Source organism: Spinacia oleracea, chromosome 4, assembly GCF_020520425.1.
Source record: "Spinacia oleracea cultivar Varoflay chromosome 4, BTI_SOV_V1, whole genome shotgun sequence".
NCBI classification, from domain to species: domain Eukaryota; kingdom Viridiplantae; phylum Streptophyta; class Magnoliopsida; order Caryophyllales; family Amaranthaceae; genus Spinacia; species Spinacia oleracea.
In genome coordinates this window covers 169,061,176-169,077,248 of record NC_079490.1, presented here as the reverse complement: position 1 = coordinate 169,077,248, position 16,073 = coordinate 169,061,176, and the positions used below count along the sequence as shown (strand labels likewise).

At 35.3% G+C, this 16,073-nt stretch overlaps 1 protein-coding gene across 1 annotated transcript; it reads left to right on the top strand.

Annotated features, from left to right (window-relative positions):
• The first annotated feature begins 314 nt into the window (after positions 1-314).
• On the top strand, positions 315-12,047 carry LOC110784213 (uncharacterized). The gene is made up of 14 exons (XM_056842617.1): positions 315-362; positions 886-972; positions 1,679-1,836; positions 2,662-2,666; positions 2,759-2,847; positions 4,136-4,216; positions 4,853-4,905; positions 5,187-5,248; positions 6,506-6,646; positions 6,890-8,269; positions 9,282-9,971; positions 10,237-10,507; positions 11,692-11,784; positions 11,993-12,047. Exons 1-14 carry the CDS (start codon positions 315-317, stop codon positions 12,045-12,047), a joined length of 3,213 nt encoding a protein of 1,070 aa, XP_056698595.1.
• Positions 12,048-16,073: the final 4,026 nt, after the last annotated feature.

Below are 16,073 nucleotides of genomic sequence, written 5' to 3'. Positions count from 1 at the left end.
TATGCAATCAGTAATATACATTACATCCAACTGAAACAACTGAGAATCACCAAATGGGACAAATTAGAAATTGTATCTCATATTTGAAGTTGGTAGGTTTATTTGTTTACAAAATGACCCTGGTCACATTTCGAACCGCAGGTATTCGACAAAGACAAAATTTGGAACTTCATGTCCAGCAACAAACACATCAATCTGGCTTAGTGAAAATTGATGATGGTAAAGACAAAGCTAAAGTTGTCGATTGTTAAGAAAAGATATACTAACCCAAAGGAGAAATCGACGCGCATCAACCTCTAGACCGTCATCTAGAGATGTTAGAAGACCCTTTAGAAGACATGTGGTTGCTAGCATTGGTAAGGGTAATTGAATAACAAAATATATGACTTTTTTTTGAAAAAAACATAACAAATAAGTCTGGAATCATATATATTCAGTAATATACGTACAATTGGCGTTGTTTCTCGACACTATGAGGTCGACGCTGTGGACTACCGCTGGCTGGAAATTTAGTACTCCGTGTTTTGTCGACGCGCTTCGCTGTCGTATCTATTTCTCGTCTACATAGAGTGTCGAGAAACCACGTGGTTCTCACGTGGACTTATCTTAGGCAGTATCCCAGCCCGCGTGCTCAATTACTTGTAAAAAGAAAACTGTTCCCAATAACAGAGAGTTTTATTTCAGCCTAAACCCTAGACCTAGATCTTCTCCTTCACACATTTTAGAAACCGCAAAACCCAATCAAATTGTGTTTCAGATCTACATCTCGAAGCTCTTTCAATCTTTCTTTTTCTTTTTCATCTCTTGAAGTTTACTTTTTTATCTTCTTGAAGTTCATTGAATTTAAAGCTCATAAATTATTTTAATTTCCCCCCATTTTTTCAGGGTTCGTGGGACTCAGATCTCGGTTCCAACCTCTCGTTCAATGTACAACATGATTTCAGAGATTCCCAATTCTCTCATGGTGTTCAGGTCAGCTCACAATTACAATCCCATTAATTTATGTTTTCTTCCCTATGTTGGTGAAGCAATCTAGGTCTAATTTCACTTTCTTGTTAGAAATTTCGAATCCGTTTTTAATTTTTTTTTTTATTGTCGGGGTTTGGTGATTCGAGAAATGCAATGGTGGTTTATTGATCCATATGAATAAATCTGGAATTTGAGGTTTTTAATCAACATTAAAAATCTAAGTTTTAGTTTGTTTTATATAATTTTTATGATAATCCAACCCCTTATTTATTATCGCAATATTTTCCACTGCAAGAATTTTTATTTTTGTTTCTTTTTTGGTATTTGCTAAGGAATTCTTAATTGATAATTTTAGAATACAGGAGAATTGTTAGAACTATTTTTTTTACTTGTATGTGACTTTGGATGCAGCCAAGAGGCATTTAGTATTTCCTTTTGAACTTCTGTCAATTTATTGGTCAATTGGTTGCTTCTTGTGCTAGTTGAAGTTATATAAGGTTTGATTGATGATTATATTGAGTAATTGTAAACCGTTATTCTTTGTTTTTGTCTCATGGGGTAATGGTGAAAAACTAGCATTCAGTGGTGGCGAAGTGGGGAAGACAGGTTTTGATATCCGGAATCGGAGAGTTTTTTTTGTTTGCAAATTACTGGTCTGATGTGGCAGCTATGTTTTATTTGCGTCACTTTTTAGTTTTTGTTCTTTCAGTTGAAACAAAGAATTACAATCCGGCTTGTCTCTGACTTCAGAATCTATTTCAGGTCCGACCTTGGCTCTGTCACTGCTATCCAAGTTTGGAGACATACTTCTGTCAGTGTTATCCAAGATTTGGAGACGGTGTGTGAGAACTTCTTTAACATACAGAGGTGCATATATATGTGACAGAGATACAATTTGCAAAACTCTAATCTTTTCTAAAGTTTAGCATTCATTATTCCTTAGGTTTTGGCCTGTCTTCCATATTTGCATGGCCTTGTCGTGGTTGAATAACCCAACCTTGTGCAATCAAAGAGGTTATCTTGTGTCCCAATTTTTGTTGCTTTCTCGTGTCAATATAATGCATTTGTCTAATTTCTCAAGTTGTCTAGCAGGAATAACCGATGAATGGATTTAACTTGGACAAATCTAGGAAGCCCCTTCACCCTTGCAATGTATATAAAGAGATAACATGCAACCACAATATGTTACAGTATTATTTTCAAGTTACCCCCCCCCTCCTCCTTTATGACAATAATAACAGGCTCAATGGTTTACGTGAATGTCTCCTTGGCAATGAAGAGTATAATGCAAACATATTTGATCTTTGTCCCTATGAAACACGAATTACATATTTTTTAGCTGAGAGGTTCAGACTTTATGTAAAGTTGGTCACATATTTGATAATTTTTAGCTGAGAGGTTCAGACCTGGTGTAAAGTTGGTCACAATTTGTTTCATCATTCACTGAATGTTTGATTGATCATTATATTGAGTTGTAAACTTTTTGTTTTCTGTCAACTACTAGTATGCAATTCAATGCATTCCCAATCTACTACCATGTAGTATTCGTTATGTTCAACAGAAAAAACTATATTTAGGTTGTACATATCTAATCCCATATACTCTGCCTTAGGAATGTGACTCATGACATGCATTGCGTAAGATAGCCTGAATGTCCAACTTTAATCTCTATTTCAATGTGGTGATACACAGAAAAGGTAGCAGGTTTCATTGTTAGGATATTTTGGAAGAAATTGTACCGGAAAACATACATTATCTTACCATTAGCTTTGTTGATCAGTTTCTGTAGGCAAAAGTTGTTCCAAGGAGAGAACTGCAGCTTGTAGGCGTCTGTGCTATGTAATTGCATGGAAGTATGAGGAAATCTGGGCTTCTAAGGTATATTTGAAAATTTCTGTAATTTTCACATTTTTATCTGAACATTTATTATTGTCTAATGTACGAGGTTTATTGTATTGAGTTTTGCTTTCATTTTGTGTAGTTTATAGTTAGCATCAAGTGCGACATGTCTATGTACTATATACGTAGTTGGACCTCATGTGGAAATATACATACATATTTCTTCTTGTTTTTTGGTGCTGCTAGAAATTTTGGTTCATGACACATGATTTTGTTTAGCCCTACACTTAGGTAATGACTGCTTATCTTTAGACCTCTTAGGAATCGTAGCTATAAATGTTTTGCTTAGTAGCGTTGTAACTGGGACTGAAATCTACCAAGCAATGTTTTGAATCATGTAGTGGATAAGTATGTCACTAGATAATCGAGTTAAAGATTTTGTGTTCTGACCTGTTCTATATATTCTTATTGTTGAATTTTTTTTGTTGGGCTGAGTACGTGCGGATCTGATTGCAGTCACCCTATTATAATTTGAACTTGCTGTCAAATTTTATGTTTGATTGGTTAGTAGTATAAACGTCCAAAAGGTTTTGCATTATAGTCTAACTCAAAGTGTAATCTAGTTAATCATATGAATTAACTTTCATTCTTAAAACATTAGATTTTGTGCTAGAACTTATTGTTCATGAAGATTGAGTATAGGTCTGATTATTCTAGCTACATTTATAAATTCTTAATAGATACTCAGCCCCTTAACTTTTAAGAAGTCGCTACAACAAAACCCGTAATATTTCAGGATTTGTCACAACCTTATGGATATGTTAATTTACTTAATATTATCAACTATATTGCTAATAATGTTTTGAGAGTCACGGTCTCATGTATGAGTCCTATACATGTAGAATGTAAACATTATAGTTGGTTGAATGTATATTATAATACTGAACTAGTAGAAAGATGCAAATGGTTGGCATGTACATATTTTTTTCTTTTATTGTTTTGCATGGAACTTTGTGAAACGGAATAGAACACTTTTGATAGAACTTTATAGAATGGATGTGTTAATTTAAGAAACAGAACAAAACTGAACTTTATAGAATAGAACTTTTTAAAATTGTACAGATCAGAACAATAACCAATCAGGTATTGTGATAATTTATTTAGATAATTTCAGTATTTGCTAATATGTCTAAATCAGTTATTGTGATAGCAGTAAAATCAAATATGTAGAGAGAGAGAGAGAACAAGCAAGCAACATTAGTAGAACAACCACAATATAAAGACTAACATCTGAAATGAGGTTATAATGCTCCTCATCCTTGAACAGACCAGAACATTAGTTTCTGAATCATCACTTTTCGAATCAACTCCAGCAGCCATCACAACAGATATCTTATCTTCTTTAACAGTATCCCTCTTTTTGAACATTGCACATAATTTTCTTATAATTTTATAGGGAGCATAAAGCTGAACTCCTACTTAATCCTACATTTTTTCGCTTTTATAGAATACTTTGTTGAAGTTAATAATCTGAATCACCATACCTCTATTTAGTTTTGTCTTGTGAACTCTTCATCTCTTACAACTAAGATGCATCTTTTCTAGAAAGGGTTCAGTTGAGCCCATTTAACCCTTACTAGTGCCGCCACTGATACCAATTCAAAATCCCATTGTCTGTAGATCGGGCACCTTTCCGGCCACTTTGTTTGTAACCTCATGGCAGTGCCTGGTCCTGAGTTACAAATATGATAGCTTGAGGCCCACATGTTCTTGATGTGTTTTCATACTCTTTTTTCCAAGGGAGGGATTTATTCCCAAACAAACAGATAAAAATAAGAAAAACAAATTAAAAAGGTTGAAGAGAAGATGCTTGGGTGGGGTATTATTCTTGTCCTTTCTCATCCTTTTCCGAGTTTCACTATTGATATGGCGGGATTCAAGAAGCTCTTTAACCTTATGCGCTTCTAAGAAGATGACTAATTTTTTATGTTTAGAGCTTGATTATGCTTTTGTTTTGAATTGCCCCATTGTTTTTTTGCGATAGCTAGCTGAGAAGTCCAAGTCTCATTCTTTTGTCCTCCTTTTATCAATTTTTTGGTTATTATATTGGAAAATTTACTATCTTGAATCTGTCAATTAATGCACTCGTATAACGTATAATTGCATGTATTTGATTTTCTTTGTCACATTTTGTTCTCATATCTGCTACTTTTGGTGATGTCGTTAGTTCGTTACTGCTCTTGTTTTTATTTGTGAACTATCATTTGAATTTGACGAGGAAAATTAAACATATGATAGGCATTTAATTTTCTTATAGTCTTTCCCTAGATTTAATACTCATGATATGGACCTTTCTTTTGAGCATTGTTTTACTTCAGGCGTAAACTTGGAGACAACAAGTTCTGTTTGTCTATCCACTTCAGAAGTGTCTCAGATGGAGGTACTAGTACCTGATCGTGTGGATTTGTGAATCAAGACCCGAGTATCCTGGTTGCATGATACGGAGATGGAAACTATTGCAGCACGTTTTCCATGGAGGTTATTGTGACAGCTCAAGCTTACAAAATAAAAAAAAATATTAGTTTTTACCATGTCTGGTAATTAGTTAGTTAGCAGTCATTATGTCAATTTTGAATAAATCCGTGTAAAACTCCTATTTTGTACTTTAAACATTTTATTACATGAATGAATTACAACATTCTGACCATATTTGGTCTGGTTTGGTTTACCTTTTTTTTTATTAAACTATTTTTTGTACAATTTTGCAAGTTCAACTTTGCAAGTTACCCAATTTTGCAAGTTACCCAATTTTGCAAGTTCAACTTGGGTGTGAAGCGAAGTAAAATGTATAAATTAATCTTTTTATCTTTTTACAAAACATTGGTTTGTTTTAATTAATTAGTTTCAGGGTGATTTTGCTTTGGGCAAAAATGAATGATTAAAAAAAAATCAATTAAATTCTCGACGCTATATAGTGTCAAAACATGATTCGCGCAAAAAATTATTGGTAAGCCAGCAAAACATATTACTACGCAGATGACCGTCGAGAAATATTTAGCTACATAAAATACCGTCGAGATTCTCGACGCAGAAAGGCGCCAAAAATAATCTGTAGACGACATACACCGTCGAAATTCTCGACGCCGAGCAGCGTCGAGAAATTCTCTACGGCCAAATTCTCGACGCTGTCTTTGGGCGTCGAGAAATGTTTTCTCTCGACGCTGTAAAGCGTCGAAAAATAGCCAAAAAAGCGTCGAAAAATGACGCATTTTGTAGTAGTATACATTACATCCAACTCAAATAACCCAGAATCACCAAATGGCACAAAGTCGAACTGTATCTCATAAAATGTAGTTGGTAGATTTGTTTGTGTTAAAAACGACTCTGATCAGATTTTGGACCGTAGGCATTCATCAAAGACAAAGTTTGGAGCTCCATGGTCAACAACAAATACAACAATCTGCCGAACTACAAATGGACAATGGTAAAGACAAAACTAAACTAGCTCGATTGCTAAGAAAACATATACTTACCCAAAGGAGAAATCGACGCGTATCAACCTGTACACCGTTCTCCAGAGATGTTGGAAGACTCGTGAGTACTACCATTGGTAAGCGTAAACTGAATAGCAAAATGTATGACTTTTATTTGAATAAATGTAACAAACAAGTCTTAAATGTTATGTGTTCGGTAATAGACATTGCATCCAGCTCAAACACTATACCACTTGCTCCAAGTCGTGGAAGAAAACGGACCCGTCAAAGTGTGAATGGACTACTGGCCACATCAGCGGAGGCACAACAAAGGACCGCATATCAAAACTCAGAATCACCCGATGGTAAAAATTAGTACTATATCTCATGTTTCAAGTTCGTTGCTTTGTGTCGGCACTTATTTTGACCATGGTCCCATTTTGAACCCCCGGATATGGAGCAAACACAAAGTGCGGCACTTCATGGCCAACAACAAATACCCCGTACTACGAGACATATAAGTGAGAATATATTCTTTAAAGAATTTAAATAATAATGTTGTTACATAACCAAGTCAGTGAACCTAATGTACCCTTATAATCATACAGGAATATACACCGAACCCTGGAATTTTGGTGGGCCAACTGAAGTGTGTCCAAAATGTGAAGCTAAAGTTTGGTATGAGGAACGAGCGAGGAAGGACAGAAATAGTAGTTCACCTGAATACAGTTTTTGCTGTCAAAAGGGCAAGGTCAGGTTACCTCTATTGAAAGACCCACCAGAATTTTTGAAGGATCTCTTGGACAATAATGATAGTAGATCGAAGATTTTCAAGGAAAAAGGAAGGATGTACAACTCCATAAATGCTTTCACTTCAATGGGAGGGAAGGTAGACAGCAGTATCAATCGGGGAAATGCTTCGTATGTGTTTAGATTAAATGGGCAGAACCACCACAAGATTGGGTCATTGCTTCCGCCAGAAGGGCAACAACCAAGGTTCACCCAGCTTTATATTTATGACACACAGAACGAAGTATCTAACCGGATAAACAGTCTCGGAAGTGTGGGAGAGAAACCAGAACTAGACCCTGTAATTGTAGCAGGATTATCAAAGATGTTTGATGAGCATAATGAACTGGCAAAAGTATTCAGAATGGCTAGGGAAAGGTTCCAGGAGTCTGATTTACAACCTGTGAAGATTCGCTTGATCGGAACAAGAGCAAAAGATGGAAGACAATACAACCTCCCTACGACTTCAGAGGTTGCGGCTTTGATAGTGGGTACAGGTGATACAGAAAAAGGGCCTAGGGATGTCATTATCGAGGACAAACACTTTGGTCTGAAAAGGATATCCGAGCTTCACCCAAGTTTCATGGCAATGCAATATCCACTTCTTTTTCCATATGGAGAAGATGGGCATAGGACAGAAATCCCCCACACTGATGTGGAACAAACGGGGAGAAGGGTAAGAACTACAATGACTATGAGAGAATACTACGCATTTCGCTTTCAACAGAGAAAGAAGGAGGCAAAAACAAGATTCCAATTGGGGAGACTAAACCAACAACAACAAGTTGATGCCTTCACATGCATCCAAGAAGGTAGATTAGAATGGGTAAGAGGAAACCAAAAAAAGCTTCGCAAAGATGTGCTACGTGGATTGGCGGATGCTGTTTCTCGAGGAGAAACAACTCCTGCATCTGTAGGACAACGTGTCATACTACCTGCATCCTTCACGGGAAGTCCGAGATTCATGATTCAAAACTATCACGACGCCCTAGCTATTTGCAGATGGGCTGGCCCTCCAGATTTGTTCATCACTATGACATGTAATCCGAGATGGCCAGAGGTCAGGGATTTCTTATCCTTGATTCCCGGTCAAAAACCAGAAGACCGACCTGATATTATCGCTCGAGTTTTCAAGATAAAGCTTGATGAACTGATGGTGGACCTCACCAAAAGAAATATTTGCGGCCGCACTAAAGCAGGTAAATATAATCCAATTTTTTACAAAAACATATATGTCCAATCAGAAACTAAACACTTTAAAATGTTCTACATATATGCATGCGCTCCGTTTGTGTTTGGGTTGATGTGGCATATGTTATTATATTATGTCTTATAAGTTAATAACATATTGTGCCTTCCAAAAATCAGTTTTCACTCAAAAATGTTATATATAGCATGCGCTCCATTACTTTTTTGGGTAGATGTCGCATATGTTATTATATTTTGTCTTATAAGTTCATAATATATTGCCCCTTACATAAATCAGTTTACACTACAAAATGTTCTATATATGCATATATAGAAATAAATATATCATATATAGTGCCCTCAATCTTCGCCCTGCCATTAGTATCTTCCGTTTGCGGATTAATTACCCCCCTTCGAAATAAATAACTTTTAAACCCCTGTCTCCTGTACACTTTGCTACCCAAATCATTTATTGGGGTTTAGGGATTTTTATTCTGCTTAAAGGTGCCTTCTGCAAAATGTGCGTTATTGATCGATTCTCGAAATGTCTGATTGTCTACTGCTTAATTCATAAGGTGAGTTGTCAGGTGTACTTTTATTTTCTCGCCTTCCTTATTTATGCATGTTTAAGGAAAGTGTTTGTGTGTACAGTGTACTATTATAGTTGGGTTTGTCACAAGTTTTTGTATCAATGTATCATACTATGCTATGATTGTGTGATGCAAAGTGGGAGTTATTTATTAAATTTTGGTTGCCTATTCACAATCTGTATGCACTTCAGTTTGCAGTATACAATTCCATTTGACTTAGTCATTCTTGAAATGCCCAGTCGCTGCAATCTAGGAACATTGTATATGGATGGAAGTTTGGGTCTAATTTAGGAAACATGTGTAATGAGAACTCATGCACACCAATACTGTCTTGGGTTGATGTGGCATACGTTATTACCTTATGTCTTATCGGAATAAAAGTTTACAACACAAAAGTACCATTGCTATTCTAACAATCTGTACCATCTTGCAGCAATATACACAATCGAGTTCCAAAAACGAGGCCTCCCACATGTTCATATGTTGTTGTTTTTGCAAGAACCGGACAAACTACGGACTGCAGCGGACATCGATCGACTAATTTCAGCAGAATTACCAGACCCGGAAGAGGACCCAGTTGCATTCGAGGCGGTAGTCCAATACATGACTCATGGACCGTGTGGTACGTTGAACCCAAAATGTCCATGTATGCATGATGGGCGTTGTACAAAGTACTATCCTAAAGACTTCAACGACGACACAATCATTGGAGAAGACGGTTACCCACAATACAGAAGAAGAAACAATGGTCGGGTAGCACAAAAGAATGGCCACACAATTGATAATACCTTCATTGTGCCATACAATGTGGACTTGCTGGTGAATTATCAAGCACACATCAACGTCGAAGTATGCAACAAATACACATGTACCAAATACCTGTTCAAGTACATGAACAAGGGTCCAGATATGGCACTAGCAACAATTCAAGAAGTCACAGATAGTGGAATACCAGGAGGACAACAAGCCAATCCTGAACCCCCAAGAGACGAGATAAAATCGTACTTGCAATGCAGATATGTATATGCTGCAGAAGCATGCTGGATAGTATTTGGCTTCCCAATACAATATAAATATCCCCCCAGTTCAACGCTTAAGTTGTCACCTAGAGGAAGAACAAATAGTAATGTTTGAAGATCATGAGCCACTGGATCAAGTGCTTGAAAGAGTAGGACCAGTAAAGACTCCTCTCACCGGATGGATGGAAGCAAATAGGAAGTACCCAGAAGCAAGAAAACTGACGTACCACGATTTTCCAACTGAATGGGTATTGCAAAGCAAGGAAAAGAAATGAAAAGGAAGAGATGAAGGCTTCAAAATAGGGAGGATTTACTACGTCCACCCAGCATCAGGGGAGCTTCACTACTTGCGTATGTTCCTTAATATAGTGACAGGATCAACAAGCTTTGCAGATATAAGAACAGTAAATGGCGTAGAATTTGCCACATTCAAGGAAGCTTGCAATGCTTTAGGGCTTCTAGAAGGAGATAGTGAATGGCATGAAGATCTAAAGGCTGCGTCATCTTGGGCTCATGCCCCACAACTTAGAGAGTTGTTCGCCACAATCTTAATCTTCTGTGAAGTAACAAGTCCCAGTGACCTATGGGAGAAAAATTGGGATCTACTATCAGATGATGTCCAATACCGGCAACGCAAGAGGTTTAATTCTCTTTCAAAGCTTTCTTACTACTAATCTACTCTATTTCGATTTATGAAAAAAATAAAATATCATTAAGAATTTGCGATCAATCATTTGTCTCAAGCTTCACAAATTGAATTTCCAAGCTATCAATGTCAGTTTGTTTTCCAATATAAAAGGTATCAAATAGCCAAATCTTTTATTTGCTTATGTCGGTTATTAGTAACTTCTTTAGGAAGTATTAAAGTGATTTTAGTATCTTAAATTGACTAGAATTATATTTTGTAATAAACATATAAACCAGTTAATGTTTTTAAAGTCTTCTTATTTTATTTATGTGAGAAAATTATTAATCCTTATCATTATTATTGGAGGTGATTGTGTTAGAGAATGATCAATGGTATATCGAGTTCAAGAAAATTCATGAAGATCTTGTACGAAGTACGTATTATGGATTTATGGGAGACAATTATCGAATTCAAGTGTAACATTGGTGATAAAGGATTATGGATGAAATAGATATGATTGTTATTTTTGAGTAATAAGGAAATGAACAGCATTTAAGGTAACTTTTATGTTCAGCAAAATTACTTTGTGCCCGTGTGTGTTTGAAATTTATTCTTTATTTTATATGATCATATAACCATGGCCATGAATATCATGAATTGCATTTATATTGAATTGTTGTTTAATTTGATTGATATTGTGAAATTGTTCGGAAAGAATTTGTCTATTGAAATAGATTTTGAAATGATATTGTAAATTAAAAATGTACTTTGTATTTGTTTTACTGACATTGGATTATGAACGGATATGGAAAAGTGGGCAAGTTACAGGTGGAGGAAATATTCTAAAAATAAAGCTAAGGCCGAAATGGTCGAATATAAGTGATAAGTTGTGTTTGAAATTAAAGCTAAGACCTGAATGGTCGATTATAAGTATAAGATGTGCTCTATGATAATTAAGCTACGTTTGTATCCAAAATCTGTCCTTACCACTGATTTGTGAAGGGAATGATCAATGCCAGCTATACGTTTTTAAAGATAACCAAAGTCTATTTCCGAACAGTTGCTTAGTGATGTTTTGAAAACTCTTTGAACAAATGGTTTGAAATAAAAACGTTTTTACGGGCTGAAGTAAAGGTTACGAGTTTTCCACTCATTTTGGATGTTTTGTTTATCTATGTCTTTTTCTTTGTAAGCAGGTGTGTGTTGGAGCTCGAGTTTGATTCAAGGAAGTCATGTTTGTGCATATTGGATTTGTTAATTATACTTTATAATGAAGGTTTTATTCATCGGTGAGATAAGTATTATTAATGGTTGTAAGTGTGAATGAGAATCGAAGTTTATTATTTATTCAAAGATGATTCATTTAAGTTATTTAAGGTTGCTTTGTGGGCCCATAACCCACAGGTCCAGGATCGAGTTTAATATTAAGGTTAATTATTCCGCTGTGTGTTAAGAGTTAGTTGTGATCATTAAGGGTTAAGTGTTCTTTATTAACAGCTTGACAAAGCGGGCTGTTACAGTTCATGTGTTGAATAACGTCTTCACTTTGTAAATGATGGAGTTACTTGGGAGTACTCTCCAACATTGCAAGGAAGATAATGTGTTTATGTATTTTATTTATGTGATTTATATGTTAAATTGAAGTAAGATCATTCAAAGTAATGGGCTTTTTTTTACTTTTTATATGTGGTCTTAATAGTAACTTTAAAAGAGATATAAAATAAAGAAATCAAATCCCACAAAAACTCTACTAAACAAATAGTAATAAATTATTATCATCTTTGTGAATACGGAATTCCAAAAATGGCGAGGGATGAGAGTGGAATGAACGTGTCTGATCAGGTGCGTAAAGGGGTGGTGGGAGTGTGGGACAGAGTGTTAGGTGACTGAAGCGGTTGTTTGGTCTCCAAGTGTCTTATAGACTTTGCTTTTTCAATGTACATTTCAAGAGTGATGCTAGAAGTACGGTGATAACAATAAAAAAAATCAAAAAATTCAAGTTGTGGGACTCTATCAAATTCACCTTATTTATGATGATATTTGTAAGTTGTTATTCTCTTTCAACAAGTTTTAGATTTTTCATGTGAAAAGGGAAAATAACATTTAACTCGTGCAATATAATGACAATGTGAGACTTTAAAATTTATACGGAGTAGTACCTCTGTCCCTATTTGTTTATCCCATTTGTCATTTTAGTCTGTCCTTAAAAGATAGCCTATTTACCATAAATGTTCATAAATCACAATTTTACTCTCACATAAAATACATTTGACCCACCACTTTTGCCTTTTCTCAATTTCACACAATTATTTATTAATAAAGCACATTTACTTCACGGGGCTACAATGAAGAACAAAGGGAGTAATAAATATGGGGGTGTTTGGTTAGGAGAGGTTTGAGTGAAAAAGAGTTTTTTGGGGTGCATTAGGGGTTTGACTTTTAGAAAAAGCTAATTGGGAGTGTTTGGTTAGAAGAGGATTGGAAGAGAGTTTTGGGGTGAAAAAGCTAATTTTGAAAAAGCTCAATATAGGAGCTTTTTGCAATTAAAGGTTCGAGAAAGTGGGTGAAAATGACTATTTTCTCCTACTATTGCCTATCATTACAACCACTATCAACCTTGGTACCCTTCACATTTTTCTCCTAAAAACATTACTCACACTTTCTTTTTCATTTCACCATATTTACTATAGATTCGTTTTTTTGTTGTAATAAATTTTATATTAGTACTTTAAAGCAATTGAATTATATATTGCAATCATGCTTAAAATTTCGTTAATAATATTTTCTATTTGAAAAATATATATGATTAAAAAAAATATTCTTTTAAAAAATAAATTTATTTTATTTAGTCAATGTTTATTAGAAAAATATAGAAAGAAAAAATTAATACAATAAAATATTTGTCTAATATTAATAAGAAACAAAGTATGTCAATGTCCTTAATGGTCATTTTACACATCAAATAGCTAACAACTATCAGCTAATTTACCAAACACTTTTACACAAACAGCTAATGCAACCAGCTAGTCAAATCAGCTAATACAAACAGCTAACCGCTAACAGCTAGTCAAACCAGCTATCAGCTAACAACTCCTAACCAAACATGTTTATCTCGTTTGTTCTCTCATTTAAGGAAAATTTGCCAAATACAACCTAGTAAAGTTTTCTATTTGCCAATTACAACCTTAAATTTCTATTTTTGTCGATTACAACCTTAAACTTATACATCCATTTTAAATTACAACCCGAAAATATTTTCCGGCAAAAATCACCGAAAGATGAAATAGTTACACATTTTCTATAAAAAAAATTAAACCGATAAATAAGAATTAAAACAAAACAAAAAAAAATTATCGAAAAATTATATTTTTTTTGTACTTCATAATTTTTTTTAATAACGTTATGACATCATTTTCCGGTGATTTTTGCCGGAAAATGGTTTCGGGTTGTAATTTAAAATAGATGTACAAGTTTAAGGTTGTAATTGGCAAAATTAGAAATTTGAGGTTGTAATTGGCAAATAGAGAACTTTATTAGGTTGTATTTGGCAAATTTGCCCTCATTTAATCTATACCTACTCCCTCCGTCCAAAATTATAGTACTGTTTTCCAAATCAGCCGTCCCAAAATTATAGTCATGTTTCTACTTTTGGCTATTAAGGTCCCAACTTTCTCATGTACTATATTAATTAAAAAATGCAATGAAACACAACAAAACAAAAATAGTACTACAAAGTATATTCCACTTTCCCTTGTACTATATTTCTTTTTTTCGTGTACTTTATTCCACTTTTCCATACAAATCAATCATCATCTTTGCTTTATTCCACTTTTCTATGTCCTACATTCCATTTTTCTTGAAACCCGTATTTTTGGTCAAACGGGACTATAATTATATGCGAAGGGAGTAGTATTTAAAAAAGAAGATCATAGATTATTAGATGACATGTGTCATTGATATATGCGTTTTATATAGAGTTTGTACCCCGTCCCTTAGTACTTTTCTGTGTTAAATGAGCTCTTAGGAGCCATTTTTGAGTACTAATCTGTGTTATTGAGTGTGTCTTGATTTTCAGGTTCGTTTGATAATTGGCCTTTTTAGGCTCGTTTCATGATGATATGGGCCACTGCACGATTCCCGAGTAGGTTCGGGATGATCATGGTCGACCCTTATTGGGAGCCTAGGATGTCTATGATTGAGCCCCAAGAGTTAGACTTGGTGCTATAAGTGAAGAACGGTGCATTTGGCTAATCGCCCTACGATGGGTGGGCGAATGGAGATAATCGGGAGGGCCCGATCGGGAGGGCTTCGCCCGGTGCCCATTGGGCGCTCATCCTGCAGCCACTATGAAGCTTTTCTCATCCGCCCGATCGGGCAGAATTTCGCCCGATCGACTTGATTGCGAGCCAAAAGCCCGATCGGGCGAGCGTCTGCCCGATCAGGCGACGACAACCTCCAGCGCGTTTTACTTAGTTATTTTACGGGGTTTTTTTTGTTTTTTTTTTGGCAAAACTATAAATGTAGCCCTTAGGTATTTGTTTGGGGCATCTTATTCTCTAGTATTAAACACTTAGTTTATTTTATCACTTGTTTTTTATTCTCTCAAATTATCAAATCAAATCTGTTAGTTTTACAGAGATCCTCAAGAGGGGGGGTGAATTGATATTTTATGGTTTTACAAAAATTAAACTACTAGGAACAGAAACAATAAAATATGCAAGCGAGATTTAGCGTGGAAAACTCTCTAGGCCCAATAGAGAGGAAAAAACCACGGCCCCTTTTGGGGACTTAAACACATTCACTAATTAGGCAAAACAACTCAGTTTCTTTACAAGCCTAATCTACTCGGGCCACAATCTGTTAGTCGCCTCTGACCACAGATGACCAGGAACAACCCCTCGTTGTTCCTTCCCTTACAGAAACAGTCCCTCAACTGCTTCTCCTCACCGATCTCTTATGAGATCTTCTCTCTTGCTCAAGTAAGCCTGACTCAGGCTTATCATACAAAAACTCAACACTTAACTGAAATCAAAGAATATTAAACTTAACACTAAATACTAGATACAAGACCACGTAACAAATACTGCTCTTATATGGGAACAGGAACATACTTCTTTTAAAGATTAAAACTTTGAAGGTGATACCTGAAAGCTTCCGGTTGATGTAAATAAGTCTGATAAAAGTTTCGTAAAGATCTTAAGGTCTATTTATAAGAATCCAGGCTTTTACCCTAGATTCTAATCCTACACTAGTTAGGACTCTTGTCGAAAGATAGTTTTTCGCAAACAGTTTCTAAAAACGCGTTCTAGATAAATTCTATCTTTATTAATCTGAGAGTTGCAAATCGACTTAAAAACCTTTAAGAGTATATCTTTAAGTAGGATAGTAAAATCAGGTTTAATCCTTGATGTTTATCTTTTGAAAAACAAAAACCGATTTTCTTTAGATTCAGGATTTAATTAGGACTCTTTGAAATACTTTGTTCCCATACTAGGCAATATTTGCTTCTACTGATCTTATACCTTTCTGGACCCTAATTGACTTGCTGGGCTTCATTCTTTTCGGCCCATGATTTAAT

Coding starts and splice junctions, on each gene's coding strand:
- LOC110784213 (XM_056842617.1), top strand. CDS start 315: ATGTTAGAAGACCCTTTAGAAGACATGTGGTTGCTAGCATTGGTAAGG. Junction 363..885: donor GGTTGCTAGCATTGGTAAGG/GTAATTGAATAA, acceptor CCATTTTTTCAG/GGTTCGTGGGACTCAGATCT. Junction 11,785..11,992: donor AATGAAGGTTTTATTCATCG/GTGAGATAAGTA, acceptor CTTTATTAACAG/CTTGACAAAGCGGGCTGTTA.